This window comes from Schistocerca americana, chromosome 5 (assembly GCF_021461395.2).
Source record: "Schistocerca americana isolate TAMUIC-IGC-003095 chromosome 5, iqSchAmer2.1, whole genome shotgun sequence".
NCBI lineage: Eukaryota > Metazoa > Arthropoda > Insecta > Orthoptera > Acrididae > Schistocerca > Schistocerca americana.
The window spans coordinates 349,548,496-349,568,413 of NC_060123.1; the positions used below are offsets into that span (position 1 = coordinate 349,548,496).

General features: G+C 41.6%; 1 protein-coding gene across 1 annotated transcript in view; it reads right to left on the reverse strand.

Moving 5' to 3' along the window:
• LOC124616369 (nucleoplasmin-like protein ANO39) overlaps window positions 1–15,532 on the reverse strand; it is a 64,896-nt gene extending 49,364 nt beyond the window's left edge. The window contains exons 1-2 of the mRNA XM_047144680.1: window positions 15,431–15,532; window positions 11,274–11,384 (exon numbers count right to left, since the gene is read on the reverse strand). Coding sequence (XP_047000636.1) covers window positions 11,274–11,384; window positions 15,431–15,532 — 213 coding nt within the window. The remainder of the gene's footprint in view (window positions 1–11,273; window positions 11,385–15,430) is intronic.
• Window positions 15,533–19,918: the final 4,386 nt, after the last annotated feature.

The window sequence follows — 19,918 nt, forward strand, 5'->3', positions numbered from 1 at the left end:
TGAGGTAGACTTTGGCATTACTTAACTTGCAGTTGTCGAACATGGTGGAATCATTTGCTATATTACCTCTTCTATCAGTCTGAAACGCAAGTATGATGAATCTAGGTGTCTCTAGACGTTTTGATAGCCCATGTTTGTCTGCTCGCAATCGGTAAAACAGGGTACTCGAAAATCTCCCACTAGCGACACGTCAGTGCCAGAAATGTTCCTGAATTCAGGACTGTTAAAAGGTTCAAACTCTCCTTATCTGATACACTGTTGTGAAACATTTTCCATATTACCTTGCTGATTGTGCTCCTATTCTCCTCTTGAGTTCCTTGAACATATGAGCTATTGTCCATCGCACTCCGCACCAGAATGGGTTCCTGTTTAGCGTTCATAATAATCTATCTCAATTTCTCAAAGTGCCCCATAAGCATTTTTAGAGCAATGCAGGCTGTAAATCGCTTGCACTCTGCAACTGTTCTATCCTATGGATCGTCTGTGAACCACCCTGCCTTTTCTGAACTATGCAAATCATCTGGTGATGCCGAGATGCATGTTTTAACAGTTGATGTTATGCTGACATTGCATGTACGGTCGATCTCAGACCCATTGATTTCATAGCGTATCTCTTGGAACAGGAATGCTAAAGTGTTACGAGTCAGCTTGGATCCCACTGTATCGTTGCTGTCGATTTTCTTGAATGACCCCTCTAGATATATGAAACTCTTGCATGGAAGCGTGAGTGTCTCTTGGTGCTAGATGACAATTCTGATTTCATCGTTCTTGTTAAACGTGGTTGAAGTGTAAGGTTTATACCTGCCGTATAATTCTCTCATCATACTCTACTGGACTGGTTATATTGAATGAGGACGTCATTGCGTGGCTTCCCACCAGCTGATATAAGAAACTCGTAGTCCAAACATGTTATCAATTTGCTATTTGGTAGCGAAGTGGCATGCTGTGGATTGCGTGCACTTGTTTTATACCGTACGCCCATCCTGCCTTACATGTAATCATACAATGATTGCCTCACCACGGAAGTCAACAAGTTGATTATTCTGATCCGCAATATGCAGCTCCAAATAGTCCTTATTTCAGATTTAAGTGCATTGGTTTTTGCACGTAGCTCAATACCTTTTCCAGACTGCTTTAAGACTTCGTTTAAATCGTCGATGTCGTATACACCTGGTTCTATTGCCACAATATCTTTTTCACCATTAATATCGAGATGCAGTTTATTGTTAGTCTCAGTGATATTTGGGATGCTGTTGTACGTCTCCAGTCAAATCAATGCAGTACTCCACACACCAATTCTCAAATCAATTGGTGGGAAGTAATTTGCACACAATGCAGATGATTGTTCTTTTAATGTCAAAGTGTGCGACATTGTCTCTGAACCTCAACTGGTGAATGAGTGTTTAAGCCTCCTCCTTACATAGCATGCTTCTTCTTCTTCGTTGTGAATGTGAAGAGAAACATGATGCATAGATGTCCACAGAGATGTGTATTAAAGTCCTGATAGCGTCCATAATTGTAGAGCACACGTCTTCTATGAGTGAAGTATCGTTGTAATTCTTCTGGTGGTTGTAGGTCACCAAATGAGTCAAAATAGTAGATGGTATCCACAGTTTTCATAACATATGACACCCAGTGGGTGCCGGGGCCTCCAGCAACATCTAAATTCACAATACCACATTCACCAGTTTTCCACATAGTCTTCGGTAATGTATCCCGCATAAACACACCACGTAATCTTGGTATCTTGAATTTGTCTCTAACAAACTTAAGAAGATCTGCATTTCGAGTGGGTGATCTGGTAGGACCGCTAATGGGCTTTTTTTATTTATGAATAGACCAAGCCCTTTCCTGTACAGTTTCAAGTATAGTTCTTTTCCGATGGCTGCGGCTTCCGTCATGAAGTTATGTCTTCTCACCTCTTCTGACTGTGCTTGGGAGTTTTGCGCGTTCTTGACCGTTTGAGCAATAGCTGCCGCATCACCGGCAATGGAACCTACCGCTGAGAGCGCGGAGAGGGCCAGGATGAGAAAAGGAATAAAACCACTGGATGTCTTGGATGTTGGTAGAACTCGAGGTGCTTTAACTGATCCTCTTCTTCTTCTTCCGGCACCTTTCAGTTTCAGTGCGTTTTTAGCTGCATACATCGCTGTGAGGATACAGTTCTTCAAACAACCCTTCTTGTTTAGTGAGCAATGTGAAGCATTCATAGCTCGCTTGAAATTCATCACTCCTAAACCCAACTTGGTTTTTCCATGCATGGTTTTATCAACTGCAAATGCTGTGATGCGTTGACCTACACCAATATCCTTCCTTCTCTGTGTCGCCTTAGCCTTATCAGCTAAAATCCTATCTGCAATATGGCGACTTGATAGATCTTTATTTGCAGCACATGCAATGTCGTGTTCCATACACGCTTCGTCGAGCAGATTAACTCTCTTAACACCTCGCGCCAAGCGTTTCTGAAACTTTGTCCCGGGTCCACAGTAGTTATACCCAGGGATGTGTAATTCCACTGGCAGTTTGTGTAGAATACCACCACCTCCTCTAATGCTTCTCCTCACACACATGTTATGTTACTGTGGTGGTTGTGAACTATGCTCGCCCATTATACAGCAAATCGTCGGCATCAATCCAGCTATTTGGTGTAGCAGGAAAACCAAGCCATTTGACTAGTGCTTTATTTCCCCGATGTCTTACGACTCTCTCCACGAGAGAAACGTCCGGTTCTGAGCTTTTCTGCAACTCCTCGGTGTAGAAGCAGCCTGCAATTCTTCACCTTTCTGTGCTTCCACACAGCATCAGTAATTTGTCGGGGAAATTCAGTAAGAGCCAGATAGAATGTTCCATTCATTCACAAGACATCCTCTGTGCTGTGACATATGAGCCTCTATAGACTGGTTTGAACAAGGTGGGGAAAGGTATCTATAGAAACATCTGAGAGTGTTCAAGTGTTTGAAGACAAGTTGAAGCAGATCATCCCTCTCTGGCAGGATGCTGTTCGTCATCTGCCATTGTGGCATCTGTATACCAACAGCTGTAGGAGACTGAAAATTCCAGGTATTTTTCTCTTCTGTAGGTCAGCGCTTCGAATTCTCTTTGCGAAATTGTTCTGATTTTGTCAAATGTTCTTAGACAGTGCTCTCTTTCCAAACAACAAGAATGCTTTTACAATTATCTGTGTTTTCCAAGTGTGCACATACACGATGAAGCCTTTTAGCAGTGAGAACGTTTACCATTTCTGTGACATATGTTGAAAGCAGGACGTCACGATTTCCAGGAAGGGTAGCATGTGATGCCTCTACGGACCATCAGGGAGAATGCATTCGGTGTTATTCTGGGCTGTTTTCGTAATCAGGTCCTATTAGGGCAAGAATTTCCATGCAGGAAAGCTGAGACATCAAGAAAGCTCCTACAACAACAAAAGTGACCATTAACTATTTCCTGCAACACTTTACGATTTTCTAGGTGGAGACTTGGCTCTTATTTACATAGACATGTGGCATCAGTGTAACACTGACAACCCTTTAGCTGCGCCTGTGAGGGTGAGCCAGTATGGAAACATCTTGCTGAGGGTGATACACTATGCGAACACCGCACTGGACCGCAGATACAAAGGCTATGTGTCATTGCGCAAGTAACAGTGCCTAGGTAACCACGTGTTTCGAGTGCTATTTCTCAGGTATCAAGCATGAAAGGGATGCTGCCACCTCATCTTTGCGGGACCCAAACTGATACCTGCACGTGATTCGGCAGCTGACAGGTGCGTCATCGCTTGGCGGGGGCTGCTGGTGATCCAGACTCCTGGGAGTGTGTGCAGTGGTGTTCTGTGCGGTCCGGTGCACATGGGATGGCAGGCGGTGCGTGCTTCGCGATCGAAAGATTTTAAACTGTTTAATTACATGTGATATGTGTTTCATGACAGTATTCCTTGAGTAATTGGAATAAAAAGAAAGGTGATCGATTTAATTACTTCTTACAAGACCAGCATCTTTCCAGACAGCAGAGAATGATGAGCAAGAGAAATCCAATCCCGCAAACTATTTTTTTTTATAAATAAACAATATGCCTTTGAATTTCCCTTCGTGAGATCCTTCCGCTTCACCACAGAGCCGGCAATTTCTAGGTAGAGGAGGGGAGGGGGAGAGGGGGAGAAGAAGAATGGGCTGGTGGGGAGGGGGATAGATTTCCTGAAAAATTCTTTAAATAAATAAAGTGTATTCCATACACTGCTTTGCATCCCATAAATTGTTTAAATAAACAATATTTCACACATTGTCTAAATTGTTTAAACAATATTCCATACACTGCTATCGAATTCCCTCGACATGACCAATCAACTGTCTCTTTTTCCCCGCCAATTTCCGGGTAGGAGGGTGAGAGGGGTGGGGGTTTACCAGAGGGAGAGAGGTTAATTAATTGATCAGTTTAATTAAGTAGTGAATTAATTCGATAAGAGTGAGAGGAGTATTCCAATAACTCAGACCTGGAAGTGTACCTGTAGCAGCGAGAGGGAGGGGGTGGGTTGGAGGTTTCTGACTGGTGGGGGAGAAGAGGGAGGGGGAACAATAGGTTAAGGACCTGTTAATCAAAATGAAGGATGATTTTAGCAGAACAATAGGTTAATGACCTGTCAGTCAAAATGAAGGATCCTTTTAGCAGAGCAATAGGTTAAGTACCTGTCAATCAAAGGAGAGCAATAGGTTAATGACCTGTCGATCAAAGGAGAACAATAGGTTTGCCCCTGAGTGCATACCTGCCCCTGATGTAGTCAACCTGCACTATAAAATTGTGCCACAACATAGTATGTCCCACTACTGACAGACCGTTGTGGGACACATTTAGTCTGGTCCATCAGGTAAGACCTTATCAACCTTAAGTTCCCACAGCCGGCATAGCCCTCAGCTTCACGCAAACACACCAGCCTTTCCACCTTCTTGGACAGTGCTGCTTCAAGCTGATGTCCCCTGGAGAGGAGATTGTGCTTAGTGAAAACAATTAAGTCCTTAGGCATCAAAACTGTACGAAACGTTCACTTTTAACCTCTGATTAACCAGTAAAGAGATCTATGCTTTCTGATTAGATGCAAGTCGACCATAGTTTGTGTAAGAGTTTCAAGCCTCCAATCGATATCTCATACACCTAAAATAGGTGTAGCCACACCTCGAAAACCCTCTTCTGCTCCACCCTGCTGCAGCGGGGGAACTTTCTGACCTTCTAGAATTGAAATTGTCTGTTCAAGGAAGCATGGTAGACATGTCGGAGACCACTTTAGTGCAATACTGTTTGCTCTCCAGAATAATGATCACTGGCATCTGGTTGAGGGTATATGAATTTGGACAAAACAAAAGACAGTTTTGCTTAAAGAGAATTCCTAAGTTGATGGAGTGCAGGCTCATAATGGCAATCACTTTTCTTGGAGTCCAATAGTCTGTACTTGTAAGCATCCAACTCTTGTTATTGTCGTTGTGGTCTTCAGACCAGAGACTGGTGTGATGCAGTTCTCCATGCTACTCTGTCCTGTGCAAGCTTCTTCATCTCCCAGTACCTACTGCAACCTACATCCTTCTGAATCTGCTTAGTGTATTCATCTCTTGGTCTCCCTCTACGATTTTTACTCCCCACACAGCCCTCCAATACTAAACTGGTGATCCCTTGATGCCTGAGAATATGCCCTACCAACCGATCCTTTCTTCTAGTCAAGTTGTGCCACAAAATTCTATTCTCTCCAATTCTATTCAATACCTCCTCATTAATTATGTGATCTACCCATCTAATCTTCAGCATTCTTCTGTAGCACCACATTCTGAAAGCTTGTATTCTCTTCTTATCCAAACTATTTATCGGCCATGTTTCACCTCCACACTTAGCTACACTCCATACAAGTACTTTGAGGAACGACTTCCTGACATTTAAATCTATACTCGATGTTAACAAATTTCTCTTCTTCAGAATCGCTTTCCTTGCCATTGCCAGTCTACATTTTATATCCTCTCTACTTCGACCATCATCAGTTATGTTGCTCCCCAAATAGCAAAACTCATTTACTAATTTAAGCCTCTCATTTTCTAATCTAATTCCCGCAGCATCACCCGATTTAATTCGACTACATTCCATTATCCTTGTTTTGCTTCTGTTGATGTTCATCTTATATCCTCCTTTCAAGACACTGTCCATTCCATTCAACTGCTCTTCCAAGTACTTTACTGTCTCTGACAGAATTACAATGTCATCGGCGAACCTCACAGTTTTTATTTCTTCTCCATAGATTTTAATTCTAACTCCGAATTTTTCTTTTGTTTCCTTTACTGCTTGCTCAATATACAGATTGAATAACATCGGGGAGAGGCTACAACCCTGTCTCACTCCCTTCTCAACCACTGCTTCCCTTTCATGCCCCTCGACTCTTGTAACCGCCATCTGGTTTCTGCGCAAATTGTAAATAGCCTTTCGCTCCCTGTATTTTACCCCTGTCACCTTCAGAATATGAAAGAGAGTATTCCAATCAACATTGTCAAAAGCTTTCTCTAAGTCTACAAATGCTAGAAACGTAGGTTTGCCTTTCCTTAATCTTTCTTCTAAGATAAGTCGTAGGGTCACTACTGCCTCACGAGTTCCGTTATTTCTATGGAATCCAAACTGACCTTCCCCGAGTTCGGCTTCTACCAGTTTTTTCATTCATCTTTAAAGAATTCTCGTTAGTATTTTGCAGCTGTGACTTATTAAACTGATAGTTCGGTAATTTTCACATCTGTCAACACCTGCTTTCTTTGGCATTGGAATTATTATATTCTTCCTGAAGTCTGAGGGTACTTCGCCTGTCTCATACATCTTGCTCACTAGATGGTAGAGTTTTGTTAGGCCTGGCTCTCCGAAGGCTGTCATTAGTTCAAATGGGATGTTGTCTACTCCCGGGGCCTTGTTTAGACTTAGGCCTTTCAGTGCTCTGGCCAACTCTTCATGCAGTATCATATCTCCTACTTCATCTTCAATTACATTCTCTTCCGTTTCTATAATATCGTCCTCAATAACATCGCCCATGTATAGACCCTCTACATACTCCTTCCACCTTTCTGTTTTCTCTTCTTTGCTTATTACTGGATTTCCATCTGAGCTCTTGATATTCACGCAAGTCGTTCTCTTTTCTCCAAATATCTCTTTAATTTTCCTGTAGGAATTATCTATCTTACCCCTAGTGATATGCACCTCTACATCCTTACATTTGTCCTCTAGCCATCCCTGCTTAGCCATTTTGCACTTCCTGTCGATCTCATTTTTGAGACGTTTGTGTTCCTTTTTGCCTGCTTCATTTACTGCATTTTTGTATTTTCTCCTTTCGTCAATTAATTTCAATATCTCTTCTGTTACCCAAGGCTTTTTATGATCCCTCATGTTTTTACCTACTTGATCCTCTGCTACCTAGTTCTCTGCAACCTCTGGTTCTTTCAGTTTATCCAGGTCCCATCTCCTCAATTTACCATCTTTTTGTAGTTTCTTCAGTTTTAATCTACAGTTCATAACCAATAAATTGTGGTCAGAGTCCACATCTGCCCCTGGAAATGTCTTACAGTTTAAAACCTCGTTCCTGAATCTGTCTTACCATTACATAGTCTATCTGATACCTTCCAGTATCTCCAGGCTTCTTCCATGTAGACAACCTTCTTTCATGATTCTTGAACCAAGTGTTAGCTATGATTAAGTTATGCTCTGTGCAAAATTCTACCAGGTGGCTTCCTCTTTCATTCCTTACTCCCATTCCATATTCACCTACTACGTTTCCTTCTCTTCCTTTTCCTACTGTCGAGTTCCAGTCACCCATGACTATTAAATTTTCGTCTCCCTTCATTATCTGAATAATTTCTTTTATCTCATCATACATCTCATCAATCTCTTCGTCATCTGCGGAGCTAGTTGGCATATAAACTTATACTACTGTGGTAGGTGTGGGCTTTGTATCTATCTTGGCCACAATAATGTGTTCATTATGCTATTTGATTTAACATGAGAGGAAGCCATTTTTGTGCATAAAATGGATACTGCATTTTGAAGGGAAGATAATCTAGGGTGGTATTCTGTTGTCTTCCGCAGTTCTGGAGGCCACCCTAACATGGGATACAGAGACCTTTCGCAATTGCTCACTCCGGGTCAGAGGCTGCATGAGAGGTATTGGTTGGAAAATGAAAGACTCCTAGCCCTCAAAACCTAATAGCATCAGTGTCAGAAAAGAACAAGAGTTGGCCAAGGATGGCCAGATAGGTAAAACAAAAGTGAGGAGCCTGGTATGAGTAAGGGGAAGCAATGCCAGTACTCAGCTCAGGGCCCTGTGATCGCCAGCTGTGTACTCACTAGGTGTGAGATATCTGTTCCTTACAGACCTAATCTGATAATTTGGCTAATTACACTGACTGTTACAGTTTGCATTTGGGTTTTTGTTATAGATGGGACTGAATCTTCCATCCAGTCTGCTTTGTCATTCTTAGTTAGATGTAAACCATTCGAGCTGTTATTGTTATTATAGTCATTCTGATCATTGCCTCAGTAATTATTCTATTGTGGTGAATTTTATCGATTAGTCATCTGATCCTTCATCAGATTGAAATTATTTTCATGCCTATGTGATGAGCTCGAACCTAGTGTATCTCCATTCCCTTGCCCATATCTTATACTTTTATCTTCCTGAATAAGGTCAATGGAGTCTAAGACTGATATAAATTCCTCCACATTATCCTCATTTTCAGGAATCACTTTATCCCATATGTCAAGTGGCAGTTTCACCTTTAAAATTTGCAAGAGGTCTTTATATGTTTTCTGTTCATCCCAATAATGGGTCTTATTTACATACTTCTCAAAATGTTTCCTAAGACTGCATCTATTAGACTAAAAACGTATGGCATTGAAGACATCCCTTTTCAATCTCTCTTGCATGCAACCTGACCAATATTTGAAGAGAAATGCATGATCAGATTCCTTATATGATTTATAGATATCCATCATGTTGGTAGCTCAAAGAGTGGCATCTACTTGGAAATATCCTGTGACGTAGTTTATCTGTTGATACTTGGTCCATATATGTGGTGAAACTGTGGTGTCACCGCCAGACACCACACTTGCTAGGTGGTAGCCTTTAAATCGACCGCGGTCCGTTAGTATACGTAGGACCCGCGTGTCGCCACTATCAGTGATTGCAGACCGAGCGCCACCACATGGCAGGTCTAGAGAGACTTCCTAGCACTCGCCCCAGTTGTACAGCCGACTTTGCTAGCGATGGTTCACTGCCTACTTTCGTTCTCATTTGCCGAGACGATAGTTTAGCATAGCCTTCAGCTACATCATTTGCTACGACCTAGCAAGGCGCCATTATCAGTTACTATTGATATTGTGAATCATGTACCGTCAAGAGCGACGTTCATCATTAATGGATTAAAGTTAAGTATTCCACCAGCCACGTCCGTTTTTCTAAATTCTAATTTCCTTGTCCTGTTTCAGACCTCACGCTAGCCTGCGTGAGCTAAAAGACGTGCATTTCAGCCTCCTCTAATAACACGGTGTTGGCTCTCCTGCCAACCACAACAGAAACACCTCTGAATCCCCTTATGAAGACAACCGGATTGATTGGTCTTCTGTCTGCTGAGAGAAAATTGTCCTGCTTTAATGATTCCTTCTTTCAGCATATTCCGGTGCTCCTTGACATTATCAGGTGGTTCTTCGTCTCGTAATGTGTATAGAAGCCCAAGTGACAGCATTTCTGTGATTTGTTCTTTCTTGGGTCTTATCTTCTATAGATCCCACTTCTTCACCATGGTCGTCTCCTTCAGTTTTTTTCATTCTTACTTCTATTTCTGCCACAAGTAAGTTGTGGTCCCTATTAATATCTGCACCTTGTAATGTGTGCACCTCCTTGATTCTATTCCTGTATCTTTCTTCTGCCAGTATAAAATCGATTTGGTTTCTGTATTTATCTCCTGGTAATTTTCACTTGTAGAGCCTCCTCATGTGGTTCTTCAACCATGTATTTGCCACTATCAGCTGCCTTTCCCTGCAGCAGTCAATTAGCCATTCACCTCTATCACTTCTCTTTCCAAGACCATGACTGCCTACTATGTTTCCCTCTTTCCCTTTTCCTACAATGGCGTTCCAGTCTCCCATTATTATTTTTCAGAATTTTTTATTTTCGTCCACTATTCTCTCTACTACATTGTACGTTTTCTCTAAAATTTGGTCATCATGTTCTGAAGTTGACATATACACCTGGACAGTCAGTAAATCTTTTTGTGCTCCTTTCAGTCTTACACCAATAACCCAGTCATCTGTGTAGTCCACATATTCCACACATTTAACCAATTCCTTTGTCATAATCATTCCTACTCCATTGATTCCTTTTACTTCTCCTCCTGAATAGTAAAATACATATTCATCTTACTGTAACTCTCCACATCAATTCCATCTTACCTCAGCAACTCCCACGAGATCCAAATGATTCTTTTCCATCTCTCTTTTAAGGTTTTCTAGTTTTCCTGCTTACAGCAGAGTTCTAACATTCCAGGTACCAATTCTCGTTTTGGTTTCTTGCCTCCTTTCAAGTTGTGTCCCCCCCCCCCCCCCCATAGATCCGAATGAGGGACTATTTTACCTCTGGATACTGATTTAACGTGAGAGGAAGCCATTTTTGTGCATAAAATGGAGACTGCATTATGAAAGAAAGATAATCTAGGGTGGTATTCTGTTGCCTTCCGCAGTTCTGGAGGCCACCCCTAACATGGGATACAGACAACTTTCGCAGTTGCTCACTCTGGGTCAGAGGCTGCATGAGAGGTATAGGTTGGACAATGAAAGACCCCTAGTCCTCAAAACCTAATAGCATCAGTGTCAGAAAAGAACAAAAGTTGGCCAAGGATGGCCAGATAGGAAAAATAAAAGTGAGGAGCCTGGCATGAGTAAGGGGAAGCTCAGGGTCCTGTGTTCGCCAGCTACGTACTCCTTACAGACCTAATCCGATAATTTGGCTAATTCCACTGACTGTTATAGTTTGCATTTGGATTGTTGTTATAGATGGATTGAATCTCCCATCCAGTCTGCTTTGTCATCCTTAGTTAGATGTAAACCATTCGAGCTGTTATTGTTATTATAGTCATTCTGATCATTGCCTCAGTAATTATTCTATTGTGGTGAATTTTATCGATTAGTCATCTATCCTTCATCAGATTGAAATTATTTTCATGCCTATGTGATGTGCTCGAACCTAGTGTATCTCCATTCCCTTGCCCGTATCTTACATTATTATCCTCCTGAATAAGGTCAATGGAGTCTAAGACTGATATAAATTCCTCCACATTATCCTCATTTTCAGGAATCACTTTATCCCATATGTCAAGTGGCAGTTTCACCTTTAAAATTTGCAAGAGGTCTTTATATTTTTTCTATTCATCTCAATAACGGGTCTTATTTATATACTTCTCAAAATGTTTCCTTAGACTGCAACTATTAGACGAAAAAAGCATGGTATTGAAGACTTCCCCTTTCAATCTTTCTTGCATGCAACCTGACCAGTATTTGGAGAAAAATGCATGCTCAGATTCCTTATATGATTTATAGATATCTATCATGTTGGTAGCTCAAAGCGAGGCATCTACTTGGAAATATCCTGTGACGTAGTTGATCTTATGATATTTTGTCCACGTATGTGGTGAAACACCTCTGAATCCCCTTATGAACACAGCTGGATTGATTGGTCTTCTGTCTGCTGAGAAAGGCTAAAAGTGTTTACATTCAAGTAGATTTTCTATCATCAATAGATTCCTAAAGAGGTTAGTCTGTTACAAAATTCTCTTCGCAGAGCCTGGATAATACGAGCAACACATGTGGTTTGCATGTGAGGTTTAGATATGTGAGATGGGGCTCAAAGTTTGTTGCATGTTCTCCTTCCACTTACTTGGGCGACTGTCATTTATTGCCTCTCGAGCCTCTATGATAATTTTCCAAAAATTTTCGGTCGTTGAGCTATATGTGTCCTTTACTGCAAGAAGTTGGAGCCAAGCTGGTCTCTAACTTCCTTTGATTCAGTATTATGCTGTTGATTCGATGGTAGGCCACTAACTGACAAATGTGAAACCGTATCATTAGTGCCCCTATGGCCACAATCTAAAATCGGTTTCTTCTTTAACTTTGCCCACTTGTAACTACCCTGTTTCTACGGGTTATTACGTTAAGAGTGGGAATGGAAATGCTTATTGATTGTGAAATTAACGTGAGAAGATTTGAATCGCCACCGACTCTAACCATACAACTAATCAAATGTTTGGCCTAGTCGGAAAATAAATTAATTTGATCACAGACCAAAAACTCATAAAAATACATACGTCGTGATATAGCTCATAGGGGATGCGATGTAATTAATAGTATTTCCCGTGCACTGTCCACGAGAATCAACCATTCAAAATAAAATAGTACATGCATGAACACTGTGCAGAAGATCAGCTCCCAGCAACACACCTGAAAATAAGACCTAATCTAAAGCATTTGTTTTAAAATAAAAATGGAAACTAATCACTGGACCTGTGCATAAGGAAATGCATTGGATGGGCTAACAGGAAAGCTACAAGGTGAGTGGCTTAGGTGCAAAAACGTAACCTCGGAACGCAAGAGAAAATTGTGTATAAAATCATTTATTCCTAAGATATGGATGTGAGGTATGTACACAATTCCTGATAACATTAATTCCTAAAACATTAAAGAAAAGCATCGAAACATACACCGTTATAATCTACACCTAAAATCATTGGTGTGAATCATTCATACAACTGCTGTTGCCTGATAACTGACGCAATAACTCGTGAAACGGTACACGTTTCGCAGTACACCCGCGTGCCCACGTGGTTTGTGGAAACGCAATTTCTAGGTATCATGGCCAAGTTGCAACAATATCTCATCACACAATTATGAACAAGTAGCGCAAACCTCTTTGCCTACTTGACCACTACGAGAGTTGGCTATTCTGTACAATTGCTGCTGAATCTGTATCACTACCGCAGACTTTCTGCAGCAGACTACGCCACCGTCTAGCAGCGTGACACACAACCACATTCATTCAATCACACCACTATGAGTTGTGAGAAAAGATAAACAAAGAAAAGAAAGAGAAGTGCTAGTGAAAATAGGCTACTGGACTAATGAAAGGTGGCTACAGGACCATTTCATCACCCCAAATGTCCCGGAGAAGACTGTACCGCGAATTTTCTAGCCATGCTAGGAGATTCGTCAACAGTCTTCGAAACAAACGTGATCTAACGAGCAACAATTTCAACAGGCAAACAGCAGCGCAAAAGAATTGATTAATCTGTTATATCCAAATATATCTAAGATACCACCGCCTTAAATTCTAAAACAATTAGATTGGCTCTTACTCTGTGGTACCAATTTAGTGAAGCTAATAATGACCTCATTCGTTTACAAAATCACATCGGTTCTTTTTTTGCAAGGTACCACAACTACATTGCAAGATGTTGAAAAAGAATGAAGGGGAATTTAATTGAATTGCAAAGTATAATGACAGTATCAAAAACAATAACATGAAAAATCTATTTACAAAATCAATTATGAGAAATCAAGCAATTTTAATTGCAGGGTTAGATAGGTTGTGGCTCAATTTACATATTTTAGCCTGTTGACATAATTTGATCGCTAAAGGAATTTCCAAATGTATGAAAGGCCCACACAAAATAAATAGTTTTCATGATAGTTTCAATATATACAAAATGACAACGAGATAAATACATCAGATTAGCAAGGCAAGATCCTTATGTTTTAACTTCAACTTATCTCAATATGCTTTCCATCATTTAATTAGATTTAAGTACATGTCTTAAAAGGGTTAATTCATTAACAGTGTCAGAATGAAGTAAGATAAATCATCACAGTAAATTTCATCTCAAAATATTTCACTAGTCAAATTTAGAACTTGGACAAACATTACTCTGTACCAATTAGCTATGGATTCAGAATAACCCTAATAACTAAGACACAAATTCTTAGAAAATGTCCCCTGAAAACATGAAAATGACAATTCACAAAAGTACTCTATTCTGATGTACAAAAAACAAAAATATTATATGATAGCCGAACGGTATTTCTTGTGGTCTAAACCATTCCAGTACTCCACAGGACAACTGGTACACCATCTGCTTACATAATTTATTCGCGCTTTCAATGGCCAAACGTCAGACGCAACATTGAGACACAACACTATGACACAGGACTTGAGACACACGATTATCTTCTTATTCATTTCAAGACAAGGTAATCTGCCGACGTAGCTTCCAGCGAGAAACTCAAACTGTCCTATTTGCTACGCAGCAATCGACCTGTGCCCGATAGAAATGTCACATGATCATCCCGACCCTTTAGTCCAGCCCAAAACATGCTCTACTCCAAGGTTTGCAGCACACATTGCTGATCTGTGAAAAATTTCCGAGACTTCTTTTCTATGGACATTGCGTAATATAAGTTATGATTATAGAGACACAGAAGGTTCATTCAAGCCACATCTGGAATGGTAAATGTTTCAACATCTATTCATCAGGCTAGTGCAAAAGGTCTGTGGGCATAAAAATGGAAATAAAAATCATTATATACTATTAGCAAACACATAAACACTTCGTCCTATAAGTACATACAAAAGACCAAAAGAAATCCATTGTTCAGAGCCACAAGTACCCAACTTACTGCTGTCATAAGATACTAATAATGATTACACAATTACTCACCACATGTCCCCAGGGGTCCTCACGTACAGTCATGTTATTTCAGCTTGGAGGTAGTCGCATTGATCCTCTATTAAATATCAAGCTGCTTGAGTTTATAAGCTGTTTCCATATACGTCTTTTGGGGTTTCACATTCTGGTGCTCTCAACCATACCTAGTAGTATTTGGAAGCAAGTTACACTTTCCAAATATCTTATAAAATGGCAACTCTGAAAATCAAACACTATTAATCTCCCTTCATACACAAATCCTTCACCTACAAGTCACCAAGTCGCTTCATCAACATCGCAGTACATTTGAAAAATCTCACTGAATCATGCTCACCTAAGGGGAATAAGAACACTACAACTGTAATTTATCATCGAGAATTACCTTACAACCAATGACTCGCCACGCCAACACATCTGATACTTTTCTAGTCATCAAGAAACAAAAGCTATCTTACTGTAATAGGAAACGCTTCATATGAACCTCATAATCATTCACATTCAGACATTATAAAGCTGCACAACACTACTCTTTCCTGCTCAGAAGAAGAAATAACTACACTTATATTGGGGGACCCTTTACAACTCATAGAAAATATACACTTTAATTTTAATCACACCAGAGTGAATCAAAACATTGGAAAATATACACTGTAATTGTACTAAACAGACACAACTGGGTTTACCTCAGCCATACCAATACTGTGGACCTTCCTCAAGAAATCTTCCATAATAACGTCTTCCTTTATCAAATGCACATCAGTATCATCAATAGCACCGGTCCTCATTAAGATGACGCCAACCGACTCAGCCACTAGTCATTGCTTCCTTTGATTAGGGTCATGTGGCGGATTGTGCCGCGGGTTTGTGTGACGAATTTCAACACCCACTGGTGGACCACCCGTACTGTCTATGGCACCACTGTTCTTGCTTGTTCGATAATTATTCTGTGGTCGGTCACGACTACCGTTCCTAGGTCCGCTATAATTGCGCCTAAATCTCTGCTCATTACCATATCTTCTAAACTCCTGGGAGGAGGAGGAGGAGGAGGAGGAGATTACTGTTTAAAGTTCTGTCGACAACAAGGTCATTAGAGACGGAGCACAAGCTCGGATTAGGGAAGAATGGGGAAGCAAATCGGCCGTGCCCTTTCTAAGGAAGCATCCCGGCATTTGCCTGAAGCGATTTAGGGAAATCACAGAAAACCTAAATCAGGACGTCCAGACGCGGGATTGAACCGTCATCCTCCCGAATGCGAGTGCAGTGTGCTAACCACTGCGCCACCTCGCTCGGTAAACTACTGGGGGTGTCTTTGATTTCCTCTAGGTGAATGATGACCATTGGCATCGTTCGTTCTGCCCGCGTTCCGTGAGGAGTCGCGACGCTGCCAACGCTCGCGCGTTCTGTCACTCTCAGGTGACCCGTTACGTCTGGAGTGCCACCTGTCTCTACAGCTGTGGCTTCGCTTGCGCGGTCGCTGCTCGTAGGTGCTCTGACCGTAATTCTGCGTGGTGCCATTCGCTTCGCGCTCAACCTCTAAAAGGAGATTGCGAAACCCCTCTATGTCATCCTTACATCGTCCTGCAAGGATAACGTGCCGCAACTGCATTGGAAACTTTCCCAGGCAAATACGAATAATTTCCGCAGGTCCATAAGTATCGTCAAGATGTTCATTCGCCTGCAGCATGTGCTCGAACATCTGCACAGGGCTGGAGAATTTCGACGTATTTAACTATGGTAGCATAATGAGGACGTGTTTTACACTACTCTGCGCTGCCACTGACCAATAGATCGACAGGAAGTGTTGTCGAAACTCCCCGACAGTGTAGCAGTGGCGTGCAATTGACCTCATCCGCGCCGCTGGCTCACCTTCGAGGTAGCCGCACATATACTCTATTTTGTGCGCACTGGGCCACGTAGGAGGAAGGGAGAACTCGAACTGCTGTAACCAGGCCCGCGGGTGAATCCCCGTAGCCGAGTTATGGAAGACTTCAAAGTTCCTCACCGTCAGAAAATATTTAAAGTCAAATTCGTGAGTTTCCCTTGGCGAACGTTCCTGAGGGTATCCGCGCCGTTCCCACCTGGTATGAGATCCCTGATCGTGACGATGATCAAATTCGCCATCGTTCCCGGAATCATCGTCGGAATAATGGCCCTTTCGTTCATTTCTTTCAACTTCCTGGGCCATACACCCTTTTAGGTGAAGTTCTAAACGGGCCATGCGCTCACATAGTCCCTCGGTAACCCCTCTTTGTTGTATATTTATTTCACACTGTCCACACGGACATTTCGCTATCGACCATATTTCGTCTGCATCCACTGATGACGAGGTAATCGTTTCCCTATTATTGTCAGACTTATGCGCCACTGCATCTGAAATTCTCGCTATTTCTTTTCGCATCTCTTGGTGGGCTGTGTCTTGGTTTGCATAAGCCCTTGCTCTCACTCGAGAGCTATTATCGCCTGGCTGAGGGTTTCTACCTGTGCTCTAAGGTGGACCAGGCACTTAGCTGCAGTGTCCTCTATTCGGGACACCAGAGCCGCGTGGTCACTCTGGCATTGTTCCGCTAACGCGCGGAGATCCCTGGCGCAATTTTGTCCTACTCGGGACTTAAGAGCCGCTTGTTCACTCTCGCATTGTTCTGCTAGCATATGTATATTCCCAGCGAACCTTTCTTCTTGCTCCATCACCTGCTTACTAATGACTTGCTGCCCCTCTTCTAAGGCGGTGATGCGTTGGTCAATGATCGCCAGTTTCTCCCCAACATCCTGTACTATTTCACTAGTCAACCTTTTATTTTTTCCTCGATATGCCTCCTATTTCCTTCTGCTTGTTTTTTATTCACTTCCTTGATATGTCTCCTATTACTGTCTAGTGATTGTCGTAGCATAGTCTGTAATGAATTTGCATCTATCGCATGATTCGAAATCACAACAGCGGGCTCAGGATGGACAACAATTGTACTTGCGTTTTTCGCATCTCGTTCCTGGTTGGACTCGACGTTTTGACCTCGTCCTTGTTCAAGGTTATTGTCTGGCTAGTTTTTCTGATCACGGCTCACTGAACAGCTATGTGTCTTCATCATAAGGATAGTTACTCCGTGCTCCAAAATACAACAAGAATAATGCCAAAGCCTCCTAATGGACTCACAGTCCCCATAAAGCACCCAAGATTTACTATATGACACCGATACACACCACAGGACAAGAATCAAATCACACTTGTAACACAATTGAATACTAAATCATAATGTCTACACAGTAATACATAAACAAGATAAAACATGTAAGAAAATGCACACCTATATCATAAATTCAAAGACAATATACCAATTAGCACATTCAACCGAAAATAACTAATCCTCACTGAGCATCAGAAGATCTCTGGTATATCGACATCCTGGTAGGGTCGCCATGTGTAACTACCTTGTTTCCACGGGTTATTATGTTAAGAGTGGGAATGGAAATGCTTATTGATTGTGAAATTAACGTGAGAAGATTTGAATCGCCACCGACTCTAACCATACAACTAATCAAAGGTTTGGCTGAATCGGAAAATAAATTAATTTCATCACAGACCAAAAACTCATAAAAATATGTACGTTGTGATATCACTCATAGGGGATATGATGTAATTAACAGTATTTCCCGTGCACTGTCCACGAGAATCAACCATTCAAAATAAAATAGTACATGCATGAACACTGTGCAGAAGATCAGCTCCCAGCAACACACCTGAAAATAAGACTTAATCTAAAGCATTTGTTTTAAAATAAAAGGGGAAACTAATCACTGGACCTGTGCATAAGGAAATGCGTTAGATGTGCTAACAGGAAAGCTACAAGGTGAGTGGCTTAGGTGCAAAAACGTAACCTCGGAACACAAGAGAAAATTGTGTATAAAATCATTTATTCCTAAGATATGGATGTGAGGCATGTACACAATTCCTGATAACATTAATTCCTAAAACATTAAAGAAAAGCATTGAAATATACACCATTATAATCTGCACCTAAAATCATTGGTGTGAATCATTCATACAACTGCTGTTGCCTGATAACTGATGCAATAACTCGTGAAACGGTACACGTTTCGCAGTACACCCGCGTGCCCACGTGGTTTGTGGAAACGCAATTTCTAGGTATCATGGCCAAGTTGCAACAATATCTCATCACACAATTATGAACAGTTAACATTCTTTAAGACAAACATGAGACCGAACAGTTGGTGATGACGGTAGACCAACAAACTTTAATGTTCAACCACGTGGTCGGCTCCCCACGGACGAAAGATACATAAAGCAAGGCAAATTTACGAGAAGGCAAAGCTATTAACATTTAGAAAAATGGAAGCTTATACAGGCACAGCTGAAGGCAAACAGACATTCATACACAAGCGAAGAGCCCACTTCTTACCAACACCTTTGTGTGGCGCTCTTCCGGTGGATCGAAGTCTGCTATAGAAATTTACTAAAAGAAAAATCTGCCAAAGTTTTGCATACCTTGCTGCAACAAGACAAAGCAATCTTTCAGAGTTGAAAAGCGAGACCAAAAACTAACAGCTCTCCCCTCACCAAGTAACAACGCTCCGTACGGTCAGTCTAACTCACCCTTCTTCGACTGGAGCACAGCTGTGGACGCTTCCCGTACTGACGGCAGACTGCCTCCCTATTTCATCTCCAGCCTCCCCCACGCTCCGTGTGGCCCGGAAAACCCAAAGATGCCATTTCCGCCACCAACCTAACGCAGGCAGATTTCTCACTAGTAGCGCAAACCTCTTTGCCTACTTGACCATACAAGAGTTGGCTATTCTGAACAATTGCTGCTGAATCTGTATCACTACCATAGACTTTCTGCAGCAGACTACGCCACCGTCTAGCAGCGTGACACACAACCACATTCATTCAATCATACCACTATGAGTTATGAGAAAAGATAAACAAGGAAAAGAAAGAGAAATGCTAGTGAAAATGAGCTACCGGACTAATGAAAGGTGGCCACAGGATCCTTTCTCACTCTTCTAGTTTATTTGAAAATTGTTCTCAGTGCACATTATACTTATTTGCAATTAGCTCTTCATGGCCTGATGAGATACTGCTAATGGTCACATTCAGCTGACTGATCATAGATTTCACCATACTCTGATGTTTGCTCAGAACCTGAACTGCTGTGAAA